Here is a 22,505-nt window from a genome sequence, read left to right on the forward strand (position 1 = left end):
CCAGCCCAGATACAGCAGCTTAGAGATACTTTTCCACCTTGTCCCACACACATTCATCACGTGTGTGTCTGAGGGTGGGAAATGGTACTATCTGGCAGCCACTTGGTATCTCGTCTTGCCCTCGCCACAGAGACATGTGCTGGTGTCTTCTGGTGGGGTCCTGGGTTTGGTTTTAAAAACATGCACTGCTCTCAGTGAGCACCATATGAGACAGAGCAAGGTGTGAGTGGTGTGCTCACTGCTGTGGCAGAAGGTGGCAGCTGTGGTTCTCATGTCTTGGGGAGCTGTTTCCATTGTCTGCCCTAGGAGAGTATTTTTATCTGTGGTAAACAGCCCTAATTTCAGTGCTGTGTGATCTTCGATACAACCTGGAGGCCAAGAGGGCCATGATCCAGAGACTATGATCTTGGTTTTGATTCAAATGCCCATGGGAACTTGTTTTATAAAGCATGTTTGATGTGCTTTGAATAACTTCTGGTGCTGTGGGGAGATTTTATTAAATCTAAGTAGGTTTAGACTCTCTGGTTGCTGAATACCTTGTGCTCAAATATTTGCTTTGCTCCTGTCCAGTGAGAAGTGATGAAACTTGGATGTCTGAGGCAAGGCTGCCAGCTTCTTGCCAAATGGGGCGATAGAAAACAGTTCTCAGAAGTAGTGCTAATTTAAAATTCAGTGTCAGCAAGAAATTCTGTGTCAAACGGACTAGTCGAATAAACATATTTCCAGGCAGAAGAGCTGTGCCTATAGAAAAGAGTGTGACGTCAGGAATTTAAATGATAGTTTTCATAAGGACAAGGAGTTGTGTTTTCAACTCAGTGTTTTTGATGTTTGGCCAATACATTTCTACTGGAAATCAGAATTTTCTGTGGAAAATAGTAAGAACAAAACTAATGGTAGTATTGTTCCCATTTTTCATTTGAAAATAGGGATATGCTTTGAATTTCTTACAACTTGCCTCCATTTCTGAGCCCTTGTTATACAATGGTGTTATATTTGTAATTTTTTTCACTAGCATTTAATCATTAAATCTCTCTTTAAACCACCAGATCCTGAGCTTTGCTGTACCCTCCCTCTATACCTTCTGACTCCTTCCCTAGGATGGGTTTTACAGCAAATTTCAGTATAAGATTTTTCTTTGTTCTGGCAATCTTGCTGAGAAACTCAAAATTCAGAGCTGCAGTCAGCCTTCTCTGTAAGAAACAATAGTTACTAGGACTTGGTCTGACTTCTTGGACATTGCTTCAGTTCTTGTGGCAAACAAGCTTTTATCATTAGCTTTTCCTTTGTGGCAGGCAAGAACAGAGGCAGCAAGGGACGTCACAGATGCAGGCTGATGCTGAGCCTACCTCTCATCAGCTAGAGCGTTTGAATGACCATGACCCACCAGTGAAAAGTCAGAAAAGAGCATTTATGCATTCTTTGCTCAAAAGATGTTCAGGTGTTAATACTCTGACTCAAAGACAGATTTAACAAAAAAGAAGGAGTTTCCCTGGGAACAAGACCTTCTATAACCTCGACAGAGGCAGACTGAGGTCTCTCATGCACAGTTTTGCCTCTACACTTTCTGTAGAAATATAAGTCTGTGTGACCTGGACAGTTATCAGGGTCTTACCAATGTAACAATGTCTTTACAGTTTTTTGAGGAGCATTTTATGCCACAAAGGATCCTTAGGAGTGTACCAAGGTGACACAGGCCAGAACCTAGCCCAGTGAGATGAAAACTATGTGAATATTAGACTTTTCATTCTCAGGAGTTCATTCCCATGTGGTCCTGTAACTTCACCCTTTGTTTTCCCTTTTCTTTCCTAGTAAGGATAAGTTGCAAACTAAGCTCAAGATTGTAGTTACTTTATTTTCATCAGCCCAGCTAAAGCAAATGCTCACAGATAGAAACATGCAGTGTAAATTGAAGGCCATGGACATTTTTTTTTTTATTACACAGCAGTTGGCTGCATAGGCAGCAAGGTTGTACTGTGTTCAGCTAGAAGTGATCTGGTTTTACATTTTCTGGACCTCTGTGGACCCCTCTCTCTGTTCAGAAAGTTGATAGCTTATGTACTGTATTACTTTTCATATTTTTATTCCAGTTGCAGAAAGCTTCCATTAAAAGATTATTTGCTCATGAGGCTAGTTTTCCTTTCATCTTGAGTATTTTCCTATGCATCCTAAAATCAATAATGCTTAGATAAAAAACTGGAACAACAGATGTTTTTTAAAGCATGTGAACAAGATCTGAAAACAACATATTGAATATGTTTTACAGTGAGCTGATTTTGGATCTATATCTTCTATTCTCCTCTATTCCCAGCATGAACCTGCAACAAAAATAAATAGCAGGCAACAAAGCTAGTAATAATGCTAAAGCTTCAAAATAAATATGGTTGCTTGTGAAAAAACAGTTGAGTGATTTGGATAAAATGGCAGTGTAATTATATGGTAGTAAGTCAAAGTCTGATAGCTTGGAGCTTATCTTTGCATAGCATGCCACTTTGCCCGACAAACCCCAATAACTCATGTTTCTTTTTCAACATTTCATTTCTTGTTGTTTATTTTTAAATAATCTTATGAAACCTTAAGTTTGTTTTTCCTAGTGTTTGTGGAAGGAAGTTCAGATAGTAATGAAAAGGCACAGACCAAAACAGTTTAACCAAAATATCCCCAAAAGTGAAATTTTGGGTAGTTAAAGAGGACATTGTGAATTCTCAGCTCTACAGGATTGTCTGTTTTATTAACATTTCTTGGATTAGCTTCAGTTTTGCAGAGATAAAGAAAAGCAGTATACAAGACTCCTATGTAAAGAGTGCCTATGCCCTAACTGACCTAAAGCTAAGAACTGCCTACATGCACACGTATATGACCCTAGTTTCACTGTTGCAAAAGTTTCCATTATTTGGATGATTGAGTAGAATAAAATGGCTTAGGTTTTAATATATCAATTTTAAGTTACTAGTATACTTTTAAATAGTTTAGTAAAAATTGCTTCCTTTAATAGTCAAGGTCTCTTATCTGATACCTGCTTCCTTCCCCTCTGTGGATGCTTCCTGTTTTCCATGTCAACCCGCACATCCCCCCACGTATTTCCATGTGCCTTTTCCTGTTGTCCTATGTTCTGCTGCAGCTGTTCCTCAGATGCTTCTCCACCAAGGAAAGGCTCCAAAGCCAAGCTGGCTCCTATACAGTGCCATGAAAACACACTTTGTGGGCACCTGCCCTCACCCCTTGAGCAAGAAGGCAGCAGCACTTATATTTCCAGGCATGTACTGCGAAGTAGCCTGCGTACCACTAACAATGCACATCCCCCTTTTGAAGCCTCTCCTGTCACCTTGTCCCCCGTGCTTTTTTGTGTTGTCCAACTGAGACAAGAAAGCCAACAAGAAAGTAAGATGTTTGGTCTGTGATAGTACATTGTTAAATCATGTCTGTTGTGCTTTCATGTATGATTCAGTTACCCTCTCTTCAGAATTCAGTAGGGTTTGTCTGTAAAGCTGACAGCCAGAGAGACTGCCTGTACAAGTACTGTCAAATACTCCTTAGTTCATTAGTGTTTCCAACCCCCCTTTCTACTGCTTTACAAGAGAAATGTGACTAGTTTTATTTTAGTTACCCTATGTTCCAACAAAAGTAGAACTGAAATGGAGTATTTCAAAATATTTTTTTAAAAGGGGAAAGTGCACGAGACATGATTATGTGGCCAGTATTTTTTTACATGTTTTTTATTTCTTTTACATTTTTCTTATTACAATTCTTTTCTCTTCCTTTTTTGTTTTCTTGTTGCAGGGGATGGATGTGGGCACACAGTGATGTATCAAGACAGTGGGACACTGGCATCCAAGAACTATCCTGGTACATACCCAAACTACACACTTTGTGAAAAGAAAATCCAAGTGCCTCCAGGAAAACGCCTGATCTTGAAAATTGGAGACCTGGATATCGAATCACAGAAATGCGAGTCCAGCTACCTTACCATCCAGAGCTCTTCAACATTGCACGGTACGTAAAAGACAAGACAATGGTCAATGCATGAAATGGTGAAAGTGTGAGTAAAAGGCCATTTCAGCAAAATGCAAGAAATATCAGCCTCTGTCCTCTCCTCCTCCTTTTCATATTCAAGTGTGTCCTTCTCTCTATGGGAGGCCATTGCCCCTCACACTGTGTGTAGTTCTGCCCAGGCCAAGGGTGCTGCCGTGCTGTGCTGCAGAGGGGCTGCCAGGGACACAGGGGCATATACCTGGCTTTGCCACATCCACCCCAAGGGTTCTGCCTTCAGACCTGCAGAGCTTCACTGTCACAATTTTGGTACAGGAAGTTTGTGGATCTACAGCAGCCCTGTTCCCTTGCATAGGGAAAGAACTTGCTCGTGAACCAAAGATGAGAAATTGGAGCCAAATGATCCTACGTGTCTCTATTTCTAGGCAGTTCATGGCGCGGAGAAGAGATAACCTTTATTATTGCTACCTATTAGCCACTGATAACCTTTGCTAATGTACAGGCTTTAATACATGTAGATATTAAATGCATGAAGCCAGACTGCACTCCTGTAAGAGATTTGCACAGAAAGATAAGTAAATAATCTGCTATAGCTGTGCACTTTAAACAATCATAACAACAGGATCCTCCCCCAGGGAGAACCTGAGGCCTTCCTCAAGTTGATTTTCCCAATCAGATGTCACTGAAACTTTGATCTGCACTTTCTAAAAGGGTCAAACTGATTTTCAAGTCAACATGGCCTTTTTCAGAAGTCCAATTTAAATCCAAGGCTGCAAGGAGTTCCCCAATGTAGGAGTAAACTCAAGAATTGACAGTTCCTAAGATTTTACCTGCTAGGAATGGGCTGTAGCCAGTCAGTCAGCTGAAGCTGAATGTGCTGTAGTGGACTTAAGCAGAATGGATTCAATGGGAAAATGTGACAAAGACATGAGCTACACAGGGCCCCTGCAGGTTTTTCAGCTTATTGCTTGGCTCAGAAAAGTATGTGGTTCTCCAAGGATGAGATCTAACAGATATCTTAGTAGTAAGGAGAGTTGATTGCCTTTCATTCATCAGCATGATAGGCTTATCACTCATCTGGTAAGAGAAGATCAAGTGAAGTATTAAAGCCTTACTCTCAAAGGAAGGTAAAGGTAATTACTCTTCTCATGGGGGAGGTATTACATTTTGAAACAGCCTTCACTAAGAGTGGGCAGTGACATGCTGATATCTAAGCCTTGCATAGAGCTTGATTTGAGGCATAAGGAACATCTTTGTTCACATGTGCTGGGCTTTTTTTTTTAATGTTTTTTTTATTTCTTTCTTCACTATGAGGGTGGTGAGGCACTGGAACAGGTTGGCCAGAGAAGTTGTGGATGCCCCATCCCTGGAAGTGTTTAAACACAGGTTGGATGGGGCCCTGAACAACCAGATCTAGTGGAAGGTGTACCTGCCCATGGTGGGGGCAGCTGGAATTAGATTAGGGTCCTTTACAACCCAATTCCGTGGTTCTATGATCCACTTCATAACTGTAAGTAATGAGTTGTATTTACCTGATACAGTCTGCCTGTACTTGGCAGTAAGAACTAGGTGGTTGATATTGCATTAACATATCTGAATAATTTTTATTCATACTATCTTGGCATTTCTAATCAAGTATCTTGGAAACGGCGATGAATCAATATATTGTTTTCTGAAGTGAAAAATGAATCTTGGATGTTGATTGAAATTTTGAGTCCTTACACATCAACATGAAGACATCTTCACATAGTTTATCCTGCAGTTTTTCAGCCTGTGAGCACAGAATACCTGTGTATTATGCAATCAATTCCACATAATTAATTTTTTTAAAGTATTCCCACACCCATTTTCAGACCTGATTGGTAATGTTAGATGCATGTGGACTATAATTTGCATTCTCATAATGAACTGCACAATTAGCAGATTTTGCTTATATCTGATTAAACCAGTTTTATAGGTTAAACAGACATACCCTCTGTAATGGTTTTTTGTGGTCTGCAGCTCACTGTAGACTTTCCCACCAGCATACCTATAAAGTCTCTACATTCAATCCATGCACAACAACAGTGTGGAAATAGTTCTATAGCAATAAATTCATGATGTCCCCTGTGTTTTAAAAGACACAGTAATTCTTAGATGAGACTAGAGCTCCTCTAAGTAATTTTTTTCAATAGTTTTGCTACAGCTCTGGCTTTTAATATGCGTTTATGTCAGCAAAAGAAGCCCTGTGAGTTGACACTGCTACATCCATTCAGTCTGTTAAGCGTCATTTTAGACAGCTGTTTCTGAGTCCAGATCTCCTCTTTGCAACTGTCTCCTCCTCATGAGGTGGGTCAACATCTTCCCTTTGGCCAAGGAGACACCTATCTTTGCCATCAAAATTATTTCATAGGAAGATAGAGCATTGAAAATATTTTGCAGTCATTGGAAACATCTGAGCAATTAAAAACTAATCTTTTTATGTTTTCTGTATTTGATCTGGGTTTAAAAAAGAAAACCTAAAAAGCAAAGTAGGAAAGCTGACAGTGTGAATATTGTTCATGTTTCAAATTAGCCAAGCAGTCTTTGCTCTGTATTTAGGAGGTTTGCAATTACAAGACAATAAAGTCCAAAGGGAAATATGTTTTAAATATCATGCTGATCTCCTCAACTCTACAGAAGACAACAGTGTGAATGTCAGTATGAGTTCAAACATCTGCTGAGGGTTGAATCTGAAGCTTAGAAAATCGGTCAGAGGTAAAACACTAGATTATGCGTGTAAATATAAAATTAAGGTAAAGAAGATTCAGATAACAAAGTGTTGTTTTCCTTTCAGATTTCTTCCAGTCTTTACATTTAACTGTGATTCATTCATGATTATAACCATCTGCAGCGACTCATGCAATACAACAAAGACTAACTCAATTTGTGTTTGGGGTATTTGTATTCTGTGCAATAAGGGGAAGCTGTTAAATACAAATAAATGGATTATTTGATTTATGTTAGCTGTAACATGGATGTCTTCACTTTTGTAAATTGGTGACTACAGATTAGACCACTTACATGCAAATTTTATTTAAGTTCAGGACATTCCTTGATTTTTGTAGACTGATAGAAGAGTACAATTCATTCCATTTGTGTATGCTGATGTACTGAAGCCTCTCTGAGTCTCAACTAAGACACTAATGTGACACTACAGTTCTTCTCACCTTTGATGGACCTGTGAAGGCAACTATTGCATTTAGATTTCTCCAATATTGCAATTAAAAGATGGTAATTAAATACTCTTAATGAAGCTCTAAAACTGGAGACATAAATGTCTGAACACTGTATTTCTGGGTTATTACTCTGCAAATTATTTTCTTCAGTGTTCACCATAGAAAAGAACCTGTAGCAAGCCTTTTCTTTCAAGCTTTTAGCTTTGTATCCAGACTTAGATGTGAAAATATTAATCATCAGTCAGCAAAGGGAGCCTAACAACCATTTTAGTTGAACTGAGTCACCTTTGTCTGACAAACCTTTAAATATTAGCACAGTTTTGTCTCTAGGAGAAATAAATAGATGATCATGTTCTGTTTCAAAGGCATAGCTTTTCACTGGATTAAAATATGGGGAGTTTTGTCCCACAAAAAGAATCTAGAATAAAAATAATTATGAGCATAATCTCACAGTGTACCCAAGGTGAAGCCTTTACTGAAATGCTTTTCTTCTCGAGTTAATTGCATTATCTGAGCATATTAAAAATACTGAGCTCTGAAGTAGAGCTTCTGATTTTTTAATTAGTTAAAGGGATATGTGAAAACAAGATTAACCATGTCAGCCTTGTAGTTCTCAAGAACAAAATTTGCACTACTTAGGAAGGTGGAACATAAATGTTTGAAGAGTATGACAGGAACTGCTTTTAGTCAGCTTCTTTATATGTCTTTATCAGAATTCTGTACCTCTTTTGACCCTTTTTCCTTGCCTTTTTTTGTCTTTTTCCCCATCTAATGGCTTAGTATTTTTTCCCTTAATTTTATGAGCTGATCCTCAGCCCTGACTGGAGAGAAAGACTAAAGAAGAGATAAGTGCCTACTTACTTCTCCATTCACTTTCAGTCAGTAGGAGGTTGATGTGTTCCTCTGGGGTGGATGTCAGAGCTGCTGAGTGACTAGTAATAATTTGGAGAGTTAGTGCAGTTGACTTTTCTTGCATAATTTACAGCCGGTAACTAATGTGAAATAGTGAAATTACTGAAAATGCTTTCTCTTCCCCACACCCCGCAACTATGGGCTGTTAGACAAACTGAGCATTTACTAGTGTCTAATAGTTGCTGAGAGTGTGCACATGTGTGTGTGCAGGTGTGCAGGAGAACCAAGTGCCTTTGGATGCCTCCTACCTGTCATTATGACTTGAGGGGATTCATCAAACCAGTCTCTCCTTATTATGTATTGAAATAAATATCTTGCTTGAATAAAGGGTGTGTCCAGGTTTCTTTTTTGTCCCTCAAAGGAAACTTGTTATTATTGTATTGTTTCTGGTATTTCAGGAAACCCAGGGAAATGCCCAGACGAGTTCTTGCTGAAGATCAAGTCAAGCAGTTTCTTAACAGTCAAAACTCTTCTAACAGTTGGGTTTCGCGTGAGTGGTTGCTTGAGTATCCTGAGGTTTCAGATTTGGAAAGATTGATGCAACAAAGAATGTCTGTGTTTTGTTTTATCAAATGGACTGTTCTTTTCTCTTAGCTGCATACAGTGTATTATGTATTATTCTCTGGTTTTTGTTAAACTACAGCTCTTCGCTCATGATTCCTAGCTGTTGCTGTGATTCTGTCTTTGGATTTGGCTAAAACTACAGCAATGTTAGAAGTGAGGGATCTCACCTGAAGTCAAGCAGGCAGATGTACAGCCTGTGCAGGTGGTCCAGACCCTCCATTTTTTAATTGTGATTACTTCTCCAGTCTAACTAGGATGCCTTTTTCTTTCCTTTATTGCAGTCTTTGCAACCCTTTGGAAACACTAAATGGAAGTTATACTTGTTTTTCCTAAAACAAGAAATGTTTACCACTCAGCCTGGGGTCAGACTGTGTTGCACAGAATTAAATGTTGAATAATCAGGCTGTCACATCCTGACTACTCTGTCAACTCATATCTACCGAATATTAAACACTACCTTGCCTGAGTCCTGCAAAGAAGGACATAGAGCAGCACTTTTTCTCTCCTGGCACGTCCTTGTGGGGTCATGCTTGTTACCTCCGCACATGTGTATGTCATGGTTGGAGCCAAGAGGACCTCTCTCGGTCTGGAGGAGAGGAAGACTTACTGCTTATCAAGAGTTACTTCATACTGCTTATGAAGTATTTGTGTGAATGTAGGATGGAGATGAATTTTGAGAATGCAGGTGTTTTCATACAACACATCCTTGCTGGTTTTGTGTGGTATTTGTGAAAGGCTTGCACTCTAGATGAGGTTTTAGCTCTGAAGTGAAACAAGCATAATCTGTGTTCATCATATCCCCTGTCCTTCCCCAGCTACTGAGGCAATGCCAAGTTGATTTATTTGAGAAAACGCGACTGAATATAAGGATGACATTTTAAAACATTGTTTTCCCCAAACAAATGCATTAGGACATATTAATCCTGGAGAGGAAGATCTATGAGGCTGTTGCTGCACCTTGCCTGACAACTGTGGCTTATTCTCTAAGTAAAGACTGAAAAAAAAGGAAGAAGATTCTCTGCTAAACGGAGGATGTTATGATTTGATATCTAAACTGAGTTTCTTAAAGACCTCTGTGAATGTCAAACTGCAGATTTCAAGTGAAGTTTGGGAATTTGAAAGGAGAATGAGCATAGTGAACCAGACATTCAATAGCTAAAGAGGGAAATAATTGCTTCTAAAAGGAAGCGAAAGCCTTATAGAAGAGGCAGAAAGTATTAAGAACCACAGAAACAAACGGCATGTAGGCATTGCCAGCTGGTGTAAGAGTAGAGGGTCCTCTAGGTACAGTACTTCTTACGGGAAGTAGAAAAAATAAAGGAACATAATTCAACAAAGAAAGCTCATGAGCTGTGCCAGAGCCTGGTTGACAGGAGAAATAAACTAGACCTTATAAAACCCAGACAATGCTGTAAAGATCATCAGATTTGCAAAACAACATTATTATGAAAAAGACAAAAGCAGTAGGCCTTTGCTAACATTTAAAAAATAAACAACACATAAAATAGTCTCTTCAGTCTCCGGAGGAGCAATCCAAAGGATATCCACGAGACAATTTACTGTGTATCTTGCAGGATGTTAATACTACTTGGAGACAGTGATTCCAAAATAAAAGTATTTAATTTAAGCCACCTAGACCATACCAGCAGATCAAATGTTCTGGATGAAAGGCATTAAATGTTAGTTTAATTATAAAGAATATTAAATTAAATTAGGTATATTTGAAATCCTTAGACTCCTAATATCTCTCCTGCAGAATTATATTTATATATATATATATATATTATATATATATATACAGACACATATATATATATATATATATATATATAAAAAGGATCTGGAGTGAACAGACAGAATCACAGTTGGGTCAATTTTTAATGAGACACGGAAAGAAGAAAAGACCCTGGCATCCAGATGTAATAATACTGAAATATGGAAAACACCTACTCAGTTTCATCACATGTAACACATCTGTTTATTAAATCAAACTCTTTTCTTTGTTCTTAGTAAACAAACTCAATAATCCTGCCTAGTTACCCCATCAGAGCTCCAGCCAAGTCACTTTAACAGGAAACAGAGAGAGATCAGCATTCATGACTCGTTTTTCAAACTGAATATGCAAAACAACTTACCTCACAACTAACATTAGGAGATGAAAAACTGATAATGTGATCTGGCAGTTCTCAAAAGGGATCTTAAAAATTTTTGGCTAAGTTCCAGTTTTGGGAATTAGATATTTATCCAAAGTCAAGTCCAAATGCTGCAGCAAAAATTAACAGGGCCCTATAAGCAAGTTTCTCATTTTCATACCAGACACAAACCAAGGCTTTCTCCATCATCTCTCATCTTCACTATGGTTGTACTGCATTCATATAGACAGCTCATGGAAATCAATAAATCCTAGGTGGAATGGACAGACAACACAGGGAGCACATATGAATGTATGAGTTTTAGAAGTATTTTTGCCAAATACCTCAGTTGTCCTAAAATGGATAATACTGAGTAGTAAATAGAGTTTTCAGATGAAGTCTAATGTCTACAGATGCTGATTAGTTTTATACTTCTAATGCCTATAAATTCTCACAATATATGTATTCGAGGTAATGGGTAAGTCAATGGAGAGCAAATCTGCTAGGCATTACTGTGTATATAGAAAGTGCATCTAATTCAGGCACACCACAAGCTGAAATGCAGAGAGATCACAAGACTATCTTGTCTCTGGCTTTACAGCATGAAAGGAAATGGAGGATCACTGTATGGAAGTGTATAGGAAAGAGTCCATAAAAATAAAGATGTTATTTTTCTAAAGAAAATTAGGAAACAGATGAAAGCATAAAATTCTCTCATCAGTCAAAACTGAACCCAGAGAATTGTCTTGGTCCTGAATCAGTTTTATTTTCTAAGCATTACTAGTTGTTCCTCTGGAGAATTTCTTGGAAGACCATCAATGTAAAATAAATTGATTCAGGGAAAAATGAGAATTTGATGTTGAAAAGCCACTCTGCAAAAACCTGGTGAAATGGAGTGAGGTGCCGCTAAACCAAAACCAATATTATTAGGTAAATCAAATCAGAAAGGTGCTTTTACACAGGTCATTTTAAAGACAGTAAACAGCAAAAATAGTGGTTTAACACCTTTTCTTGAAAAACAGAATCTACACATCTAGTTTTTCAGGGAGTAGAGGACCTCTAAGCCAACCTGGTGTCTGATCAGCTTCTCTAAGAACATCAATATAGGGGTGAGATAATGCTTACACTTTTTTTCTGAACACTACCTCTCAGCACTTATTTCTGTATTTGACAACATGGAAATAAACTCTACTAGACCTCAGGCAAGTCTGAGGACCTCACAGTATAGTGCTGACATGGTGTTACCTGATTTATTGAGAAAAAATATATTTAAATATTTTGCAAGCCTTCCTTAGTTTGCATCAAGAGAACAAGTTAATGTTTTAGAGTATTAATAAATCCCGCACCTATTTTTTTCTTAAAAATCTTTGCAGAAAACTGATAAACTTTCAGAAAATATTCCTTCCTTGAGTGTATAATCTTTCTTGTTTCTGTATTCTCTAAGGAATTCATCCTAGGCCCCCTTAATTTTGAGCTACCTGTGGAAATCTCTCAGTACACCAGAACTGCTCTTAGCAGAAAATACCATAGCCTGGATTTAAATCCAAAAAATACCATTTTTGGATTTATCAGAAGTAGAAACTTGTCTTTAGACATCAAATGCTGATTTCTTAAGCTGATTGTTTCTGAATTTCTGGCTTTCATTTGGATTATACAACTCTGTAAGTCTAGCCTATTTTATATTTTATTTTATTGGTTTTGCTCATGATGTGTGATTTGTTTGTATAATTATATGGAACGTATGTAGACTTGCTACTGGAGGAGACTCTCATCCCTGATCCAGCTGATGTGTGGTTTTATGAATCAGTCATCTAAATTATACCTACAGAGTAGATAGGTCAGTGCCAATTGCTGCGAGGGAGAAAGCCAAAGAGTACTTGTGAGAAAATATGTACAGACAGTCCTTCAGAGAAGAAAAGGACTAAAGCTTTCTCAGGTGTTTGTTTTGAAGAAGCACAATGCCTCCCTGTCTTCTTCCCCTTTCTCTCTCTCTCTCTCAAAAAAATTATCTAAGTTAGCACTTTACTTCTCCCACTGCAATCTGACACAAAAGACCTTCTCAAATAAATCACTTATGCAGTTGTCTGGTATGACACGGTGTCAGATGCTGTCTTTTTGATAAGTTCATTTCCTAAGCAATTTGTTTAACCCTTTTTATAGCCATTGTTTCTCTGACTAAGTTGTGAGTCATTTTTCAACACATGAGTACTCCAGGGAAATGTCATATTCCTCTCTTGTTTCTCTGCCTGCCTGGTTTCACCATGTGACTTTTATAAGCCAAAAGACAAGAGTTCCTTCTTTTGTTTGTCCCATTCTGCTGACAGCTGGCTGTTGTTGGCTCCTATCGGGCTACTGTATAGGCTGACCTTATAGCTGTAATAAGGCAAATGAAGTATTTGGGAAAGAGCCCTCCTTCCCCCCCCAACCCCAGAATATCAAGTAAATGAAGAAACTTTTAGGAGCCTGTTAGGAAGGGTATCACTCATCAAATTTGTGTCATGCTGTGAATGTAATTTCTTGTGTCTCAGAAGTCAGTTCCAAATTGCCCTAAAGTAGCCGCAATCAACAAAACGAGGTTGTCTAGGAAAAATCAAACTGATCATTTTTCATCCCAAAGACTTACTTTAGGACACAAAAGCTGTCATTCACCTCAACAGAACAGATGGGCTGAAGGCTCGTAAAGGGTCATTTGTTTCTTTTTTCCTCTTGGGAAAAAAAATCTGTTTCCCACCTTACAAAAACCTCTTTGCAGTTTATATAGTAAATAGCCTCATAAATTCGGACAAGTGTATCCAAACTGCTTGAGGCTTTCTGTATTATCTGTGCCTGAGGGTAGCCAGGGACAAGTGTTTGCACCAGGTATGCTGACAGAAGGCAAGCGCAGAGACTGTGGCAGTCTCAAAGGAGTGCTCCCTTTGGGAACTGACTTCTGAAGAAGCAAATGTAATTACTAGGAGTCCTGGGCATGCCTGCTCTCACAAGAAAGGAGTGTCCCAAAGCCTGTTCCAAGATATTGTAGTTGGTAGCTATAAAACCCTTATCTAATTCAATGTAAGTACAAGGCTCTTGTCTCCCTGTCCCACTCCCTTCATCTTCCCCTTTCTCTACCTCTCCTTTTCCTTTAAAATTCTGGAGACTTGAACTGTGTAATTCCATGACCTGATGGTGTTTTTAAAAGGAAAAGATTAATAAATGTTCCCAGTAAGGTGTTAACTGTATTGTAGTACAATTTGTGGCACGCAGGTCCCTGAAAACCAGGTACTCTGTGATCTTAATCCTTCTTGACTGGCTGCTGTGCTACAGCAGCACGAGCTGTATGCGTCTGGAAAGTTTATCTAGGGGACCCTGCCTAGACCCCTTGGATTGCTTTTAAATGTTCTGTTATTTTCTCTAATGAATTACTGCTGGTTGTAAGCATGCTACACTTCAAAGGTCAAAGGGCATTAATCATTCTCTTAAGGCTTATGTGATGAGAGACACAGATGATGGAATTTCTGCCATGGAGAGACAACTGAATCCTGGCCACTCCTTGTCAGGATAACTTTATAGCTCATACCCATAAAGGACTGAAGCCAAAAACCTTTTGTCAACATTTGGATTGTTACTGAAAGAGAATGGATGTGTTATGAAACTCTTTGCTAATCATGAGAATATTCCAGCCTAATTATGTCATCTAAACTTTTGAAATCTTCTTTGTTCTGCCATAGGGCCGTATTGTGGTAATGTGATGCCTGTCCCCAAAGAAATCATTCTGGATAGCAATGAGGCAACTATTCACTTTGAGAGTGGATCCCATGTGTCAGGACGAGGTTTTCTGTTGTCCTATGCCAGTAGTGATCATCCAGGTAAAGTGAAATCCAAGAGTAGTAGAGCATTAGTGGCATAGTCCCCCCTATTTCATTATTTTTTTTACATAGACTTTAGCCCAAATGTTTGATCCTAAATGTTTCCAGATTCGCATCAACCAAGGTATTTTTAATAGCATGTGTGCAAGGAATAGTTGTAGCATTAACCAGATATAATGGCTGCTAGACCATCTGCAATACAGGCCCAGTGAAAGAGAAAATTAATACATTCTCCTTGAAGCTCCACTGTTTTCTGGGCTCCAGCATCCACCTTACTGTAAAATTAATACATTCTCCTTGAAGCTTCACTGTTTTCTGGGCTCCAGGATCCACCTTACTGTGATAGGAGCACGGGGTAGGACAGGTTATTATTTTCATTCCTACATTTAATGTTCTGGAGGTCTGTTCAACTTTGATGAAGGTGTAAAACAGAAGAGGAGTAAAAGAGAGAGTTGGAAAGAATGAGGGAGAACCATAGCTATTGCTTCCAGTCTAACAAAATTGCTTAAATATTATACACAGGGGTCTTTAAATGTAATTACACATTTAACCAAATATTTGTCTCTATTTCTACATCCTACAATGAGAATTGACATTTGTAAACTTTCCACAGATCTAATCACCTGTTTGGAACGAGCAAATCACTATACAAAGGCTGAATTCAGGTAAAGAGGGTTTGTAGCTCTCTGCATTCTGGCTTGCTTTGCTGTATCTGTCATCTGGTCCAGTCATTAGCAAATGTTAGAAAACAGTCTTGGTTTTCTGGAGAAGTGAATTTTTTTGAGTTCCAATGCTGCAATGGTCCAAGGCTCTGTTATGAGAAGCAGAATGGAAGTGTGCAGCCCAGAAAAATGATGGAATGGAGATGCAGAGCTCTCAGCAATATTTGTTAGGGCATACCTATATATGGTATATGTAAAAACAGTTTCCACTTTGAAATTCAAAATAGCTTTAAATTCCGGTGCTCCCTCTGAGAGCAGATCACATCCCAGCTCATATAAGATTATCTGAGGACAAGCTATAATTTCTTGATTCCTTGAACTTTGTGATAGGATTTGAAGTGGTAATAAATTGTGCTCTTCTGGCTGCTGTCTGAGTGTGCATATAGGCTTCTTATCTGGGCTGCACTGAAAACTCATATGGTAGCATTTCTAGAACAAGAGAATTAGGCAGAAATAAGTACCCTTGCAAAACTGCTTTTCTGATTCTTTGTGTGCTACTGTGTCCAGTCCACCTATAAACTCAAGGGCCCATTTATTTATCCCCTAGACTCACAAACAGACCACCAGCCAGAAATTGCTGCTAAAATAATTATTGGTTTGAGACCATTTCTTTTGTATGAGTTTATTTGTGTGTATCATCACTACGGTTCATGTCTGAAACAAGCCTTTCTCTTCTCACTACAGCAGATACTGTCCTGCTGGCTGCAGAGACATAGCAGGTGACATTTCTGGGAATATTGGAGAAGGATACAGAGATGTAAGTACACAGAATAATGAGGGGAAATTCATAAAGATGAAAGAAACAAGAATAGAACCACTCAGTTTAAACTTTTGCTGCTTGACTTTTGTCCGTAATTATTCCCAGCTGTGTTAAATAGACCCTTTATTATCAGTATATAAGTAAGCTATCAGTATATAAGCACACAGAGACACTTGTCAAACAGACAAATCAATTGTGTGAGAACAAAGTTCACTAATTGTCAAATACACCTACTGACTTGTGGTTTCTGGCTTTCTGGAAAAACCCTGCATAGGGTTTGTCCCTCTTGAGGCAGTGCTCATCCATGTACCAAATATTTCTGTGATTTTAGGTTTTACTTTTTTAGTGTCCACACGTGAAAAAAATACATTTCAGTAACACATGGTTTTTCTTTAAGATTATGCCTGCAATATCCTAGCAATCTCCTCTGAGATGAAATAAATATTACACGCTGCCTAATCACATCCCACTGATAAGTACCAACCTCTTGGGTTGTTCTAACTGCCTGTTCTTTAAAGCGAAGAATTTGCCCAAGGTGTTGCATTTATCCACAGTTCATATCACACAGAGCTCTGCCCTCTCTCTGCCTCTCACCATGGACTGTCCTCCTGTCACGCCTGTGAAATCTCAAAGAGTAAGCTTAATCATATCCCTGAAGTAAAATCCCACCCTATCACAACTATAACAGTTACTGTGTTTCCAAAAAGTCAGTGTTGATGTTTAACCTGTTCATCCAGTTATTCAAGCTTGCCGGCTCCAGCCTGGAAAGTGGCAGAGCTGAAGAAACAAAGAAATGCCACATTACATTCTCATTAGCTGGAGTTATTCTGCCCTTGGGTTGGATGATTAGGACAGAAAAGCAGCACATGGCATGACCTCATGCAGATCTTATCTGCACTGAGGAATTTGTGAAAGACGTTTTCCCTTCACCATTAAGAAGGATTTAGCTTATCTGATGGGAAGAACCTGCAGGGCTCCCCTGGGGACCTGCTGCCTTTGAGCCCCTGCTCCCCCCCAGCCCTCCCTGGAGGGAACAGCCCAGCAGCCCAGATTTTCCAGTAGCACAGCCCAAGCAGGGCCTCTGTGAACCAGACCAATCTCTGCCTGCAGCCACCTAGTCGGCACAGAAGTTGTCCTGCCTGTATTTTTCAGCGCTATCCCACCTCAGACACTGGTAAATGGGCTATACTTAAAACCCAGCAGCAGCTAGTCAACACATAGCTAAATCTCCTAATGTATGCCATGACTCAAGTCCTAAGGTGCAGTAATAGGTAGGTCTGCCTTCAGGCAAGAATAGCAAGCAATTACTGATTTATCTTCCCAAGGAAATGTTGGCTTGCCTTTGACTTTGTTTTCCTGAGGAGTGACAATCTTACAGCACCTTCTCAGAAGCAGATTATTTGATCTTTCATTTAAAAAAAACAAACAAAAGACATTACTTTGGGAAACGTATATCTTTCAAAGATTGCTGTTCTTCCTTCCTCCCCTGCCTCGTATTTCTCTTGAGCTTTACCTGGATTTTATGAGCTGTAACACCTGTATACCAGTGGCTTGGAAGGGAAAGCATTTGCAGTTTGTCAGATTGATCTTCTGAGTTTTGGCTTCTGCCTTTCAGACCTCGCTGTTGTGCAAATCTGCGATACATGCGGGTGTGATCACGGACGAGCTGGGTGGGCAGATCAGCGTCACCCAGCAGAAGGGCATCAGCCGCTACGAAGGCGCCGTCGCCAATGGCATCCCCTCACAAGAGTGAGTACCACTGGTGGTGCTCACACTGGGGGCAAATCCCGGGGCACAGTGCACTGTCCACATCAGCAGAAGCAGCTGGGGACACCATTTTGGGGAGGAAAAGATGTTAGGTGTGGGTCTAGAGGCTTTTGGGCTTAATTTCTATGGGTTTATTAGAATGGTGTTGGCATTGGAGATAGGAAAATATTCAAAGTTTTCAGTGGCTCTATACCATGTAGTGAAGCATTTTCTTCTTTTTTTCCTTCTATTCTTTCCAACACATATCTACAAATTACTTTGTTAGCAGATACATGAGAATATGATGTTCTGCAATGAACACCTTTAATCAATGTGCTAATAAATCATGGTAAATTCATGTTAAAGTTTGAAAAAAGCTAGGAAGACTGAATAAATAAAAAGTGCCATTGAGCCATAGGGGATTTAATGAACAACTTCTTAAACACTGTGCTATTGACATGTTCAGAGTTTTTCTCTTTTAGAATATTTATAGCAAGGGTGTTATATTTCCTGCTTATCTTCTCACTTTTAATTGTACTGTTGTTGAAGTAGAAATAAATCCTCTAATCTCTATTCAGCACAGTAAGCCCTTCCAGCAACTGCTTCTGTCATTCCTTTTGGTTTATAGTTTTTAATTTTCAAATGTTATCTGGATTTTACATGAGGCTTTTTTTTTAAGTAGGAAGGGAAATTTCCATCCCACAGCCATGAGACCTAAAAGCATATGTGTTTTTTATACTATTTTCCTGTTTTCTCCATGATTTCTCACACCCTCCTGACAATTTTACAATCATAGTTTCATTCATTAAAAAAAAAAAGGCATTCATTTGCTCTGTTGCTGTGCTTAAACTTCAGCTCAAATTGAAATGCTTTATATATAATGGAACTGAAGTATACAAACCTGGGTAGTATGTAGATCATAGCCAAAGAACTGTAAAGCCTAAATACTTTCTATCTTTCTTGAAAGTTGATTGCCAAAGAAAATTAATATAAAGTTGTATCAAGCAAAGCAGGATTGATAGCTCTGCTCAGGCACCAAGCTCCTCCATAAAACAAATAATACAAATTCTTTCCATCACACATGCCAGTTTAGTGAAACCACAAATTTAATACTTTGTACCTTACCTAAAGATGTTACAGAACTGTTTACATACATTCATATGTTTGTGATCCTTGAGAGTCCCAGCAGGAGTAACTCAGACAGCAGCACATGAAATTTTATAAAGAAAGGCAGTTATGATTCCCATTTGTATTTTTTTCACAGTACAAGAGCCATGGGCAAGGAATTAAGTGTTTAAGACAGCAAATGCACATGTGCTGGGGGAAAACAGTTTGCGTAATTACCAAGCGCCTTAACTGTGTCCTTTTAATGTTGCTATTCACAAAATATCCCATCCATTTCATGTGAGTAATAGAAGTACCCATGGAGATGCAAACTTGTCTCTGTTACATCAAGTGGGAAAACTCCCATTTACTTGAAGAAAAGCTGAAACATGCTTCCAGGCTGAATCCAGCCTCCAGGGCTTGGATGTAGCCAATTTAATGTGAAGCCCCTGAGAAAGCAGCCTAAGAAGGAGCATAGTCCCTGTAGCTCTTCTGCCTACCAGGGCACTCCTTGAGCATGATGCACGTCTTGAAGAGACTGAATTGCCCTGAGGAGACAACTGTCACTTTCTACAGGTTATACAGGGAGCTACAGATAAACAGACTCATACTGGGTTGGATGCCTGCAAACTAGATGGTACGGACCTTAAGAAAAATGGGATCCCTAGGATGCTTCTGCCATACCTGGCAGCTGGGACAATCCCTGGAGCAGATGAACTGCTGGTGTGAGCCCATTACGCCAAGAGAGGAAATCTGGAGTATTCAGGGAAATTCTTTTATTTCAAATCATGAAAAAATGTTCCTAGAAACAGTGGGCCTGTTTACTAAAACAATGAACCAACACATATGCTTTAAGAAAGCTTTTACAAGAGGTATTTGCAAAGTTGTATGGCTTCCCTGTCCTCAGGGTACCTACACGGTGAAAGAAAATCCTGCAGAGAAGCCAGTGCTGGCAAGAAAAAATTGGTGCTTGAGCAGCAGTGCTTTAAGAGCTTTTCAGGTGCCCTTAAATAAAAGCTTACTCAAGCTTTTAAAATCTCATTTACAGTGGATTCCAGTACTAAAGATTTAAATTATTTAGTGGCTTGAGCTGAAATTGACCTCATCAAAAGCTGGTGCTGGAGTGCATCGAGCTGTTAAGTATCTGCATTGTTAACACAGAGTTACTGCTCGCTTGCCCATCATCCTGGGAGAGCTGACCTCTGCCTCCGCACTCCATTTTTCAGTGCGCTTGTTACGCACCAGCATCTGTGAGGTTTTCAGTTCTCATGATCCATGCATGGATCTGCACCCAGAAATGCTGTAATGAAGACCAAGTGGCTGAATTTATTGGGCAGTTCTGCTACCCGGTACAAATACATGAGGGTTTAAGCTTGTGACGTGGCCTGGCCTCTCACTATACATCTATGCACATGAAATCATTTGTCTTTGAAAACGCAAGATACTGTGTGCTTGTGAACAGAGAAAGATGAGATTTGGGGTTAACTTTCACTGCTTAGGAAAAGCTTGCTTGAGACCAACTCTGGAAAAAAAATGTATTTTATATTTATTTATTTTACTTATTATGGGAAGTAACATCCTTTTTTGGCAGAGTTACCGGCACAGGTCTTCTATGTAGTGCTGCCACTAGTACTGTTAGAAAGGCAAGATCCTGAAGATTGTCAGGAAAATGAGGAGCATGGGGTGATACCCTTCCTTAAAGGACAAAGTGGAATTTGTGTGACGAATGCCAGTTGTCACATTAGGAAACTGATGAATTGCCACTTACTGAATTACTTTTTCCTCTTTAGTGAATTATAGCAGAAGTATTTCGGCTTGATTTCATAGCTTTATAGACCTTAGAAATGCTAATCTCCTCCCTTTATTTGCTAAATTTGCTGCTCTCTATTTGAAAGGGACCTGGGTGACTTTTTTAATACAAAGCTTTATCATACTCAAGGAGCGCCGTGATTGCTGTTTTGGGTAGGTTTTACTGATCACCATAGGTGTTTATTTTCCTCTTTTCTCTTGAAATGGATTGCTTTGCATTCACTAAGAAAGCAAAAAATATTTTGGCTCTGATGTCGAACTGGTTTGAAGTGAGCAGAGTGCATCTGATCGCCCCCGAGGATTGCCCGGGGGGAAGATGTGGGAGGGAGGGCTTGTGTTTCCCCTTCTAGCTACATGCCACCTACATGCCCAAACAAATCAGCTCCCACCCAGTGCTCCCCATCATCTCTGATGGGCTTCGTTTGCCTGTAGTCATTAGTTTTCCCTCAGTGACAGAAAGAGGCAGTGTTTTTATTGACCTTGACATGGGACTACTTTCCTATTCCCCATTTGCAGTACTCTCAAAACATACAGACAGTGCACACCGTGGTTAGCCTGCAGACAGTACCTTGGGGGGAAATTTTCCTGGTCAACAACAAAAGGGCAGCCTGAAAGGGAATTGTCTTGATGCTTAGTGCAGAAGTTGTTTTACTGCTCAGTCACGCTGGCCAAGGCTTTTCAAAAGGGGCAAGTGATGCATGCAGCTAATTGAAGTGACGGTCAAGGGGTAAGATTTTTAAGAAATCCAAACTAATTTCACGTTAAAACCCAGGCCTTCATTTTTATTAGGCAGCCAGTCAGCGTCATTGCTTCTGGAATGAAACCTCAGGGGTATTTCCTTGGGAATCAGAAAGTGCTCCCTGGGAGGCCAAGGGAAGCTCAGTTTTCCCTCACAGTGATGATTTTATCTTGTCCTGCATTGTGCAGGCCTGTGTGGAGTGGCCCAAGAAATGGCTTTTCTCCTGAAGCAAAGCAGTCCATGTCAGAAGCAGGAAGAAAAAGAGAGCCATAGATGTGGTTAATGGAGCATAAAGAACCATTCCTGATGGAAGATGTTGGCCATGGTTGTAAAGAACTGGTTCCCACCCAGATTAAAACAATTAGTTTTCATCCAGTGGCATCCTATGACACACCTGTAGCCCAAGCACGAATGGCCAGACCTGGTGTGGTTTAGTTGCCATCAAGTGTAACTCCTTCACATGTAGCAAGAGTAACAGGCTGATGCAACAGGAAGTCACTTTAGCATAACAAATGTTCAAATCCATCTAAAAAATGATTAGAATTCAGTCACAGTAATAGATGCACTAGAGTGCAAAGAAAGCGGCTGTCTGGCCAGACATTTTACTGGATAAACAGTGATTCTGAAACTGTACCTCAGCATTCCTGTGACCACCTCATGAAAGGCTGAATTACCTTTTTCTTTTCTTACAGTGGTTCACTGTCAGATAAGCGGTTTACATTTACTTCAAATGGTAAGAACAATTGCTTTATTTTTAGCTATTCATATGTTACCTTTTTATTTAAGTATTTTCTGCAAAGGTTTTGAAAAATGATCAGGAGAATGTCAGGCTGTGTCTAGGAAGGATGTTTTAGGACAGCAATTTTTTAAAATTGGTAAGTGAATAAAAAAATTGAAGGGATGTGAAGTGAGCTAGAAAAAAAACAGAGAATATGTGCGGTCATACGCACATAGACAAGAAACAGAAATAGTATTCTGCTGTTGCATT

At 39.4% G+C, this 22,505-nt stretch overlaps 1 protein-coding gene across 2 annotated transcripts in view; it reads left to right on the forward strand.

Annotated features, from left to right (window-relative positions):
- DCBLD1 (discoidin, CUB and LCCL domain containing 1) overlaps positions 1-22,505 on the forward strand; it is a 47,532-nt gene that overhangs the window by 11,914 nt on the left and 13,113 nt on the right. For both annotated transcript variants that reach the window (XM_027634162.1, XM_027634163.1), the window contains exons 2-7: positions 3,778-3,990; positions 14,500-14,637; positions 15,251-15,302; positions 16,044-16,116; positions 17,735-17,868; positions 22,210-22,250. In XM_027634162.1, coding sequence (XP_027489963.1) covers positions 3,778-3,990; positions 14,500-14,637; positions 15,251-15,302; positions 16,044-16,116; positions 17,735-17,868; positions 22,210-22,250 — 651 coding nt within the window. The remainder of the gene's footprint in view (positions 1-3,777; positions 3,991-14,499; positions 14,638-15,250; positions 15,303-16,043; positions 16,117-17,734; positions 17,869-22,209; positions 22,251-22,505) is intronic.

This window comes from Corapipo altera, unplaced genomic scaffold (genome assembly GCF_003945725.1).
Source record: "Corapipo altera isolate COAL_440 unplaced genomic scaffold, ASM394572v1 2b, whole genome shotgun sequence".
Classification (NCBI taxonomy): Eukaryota; Metazoa; Chordata; class Aves; order Passeriformes; family Pipridae; genus Corapipo; species Corapipo altera.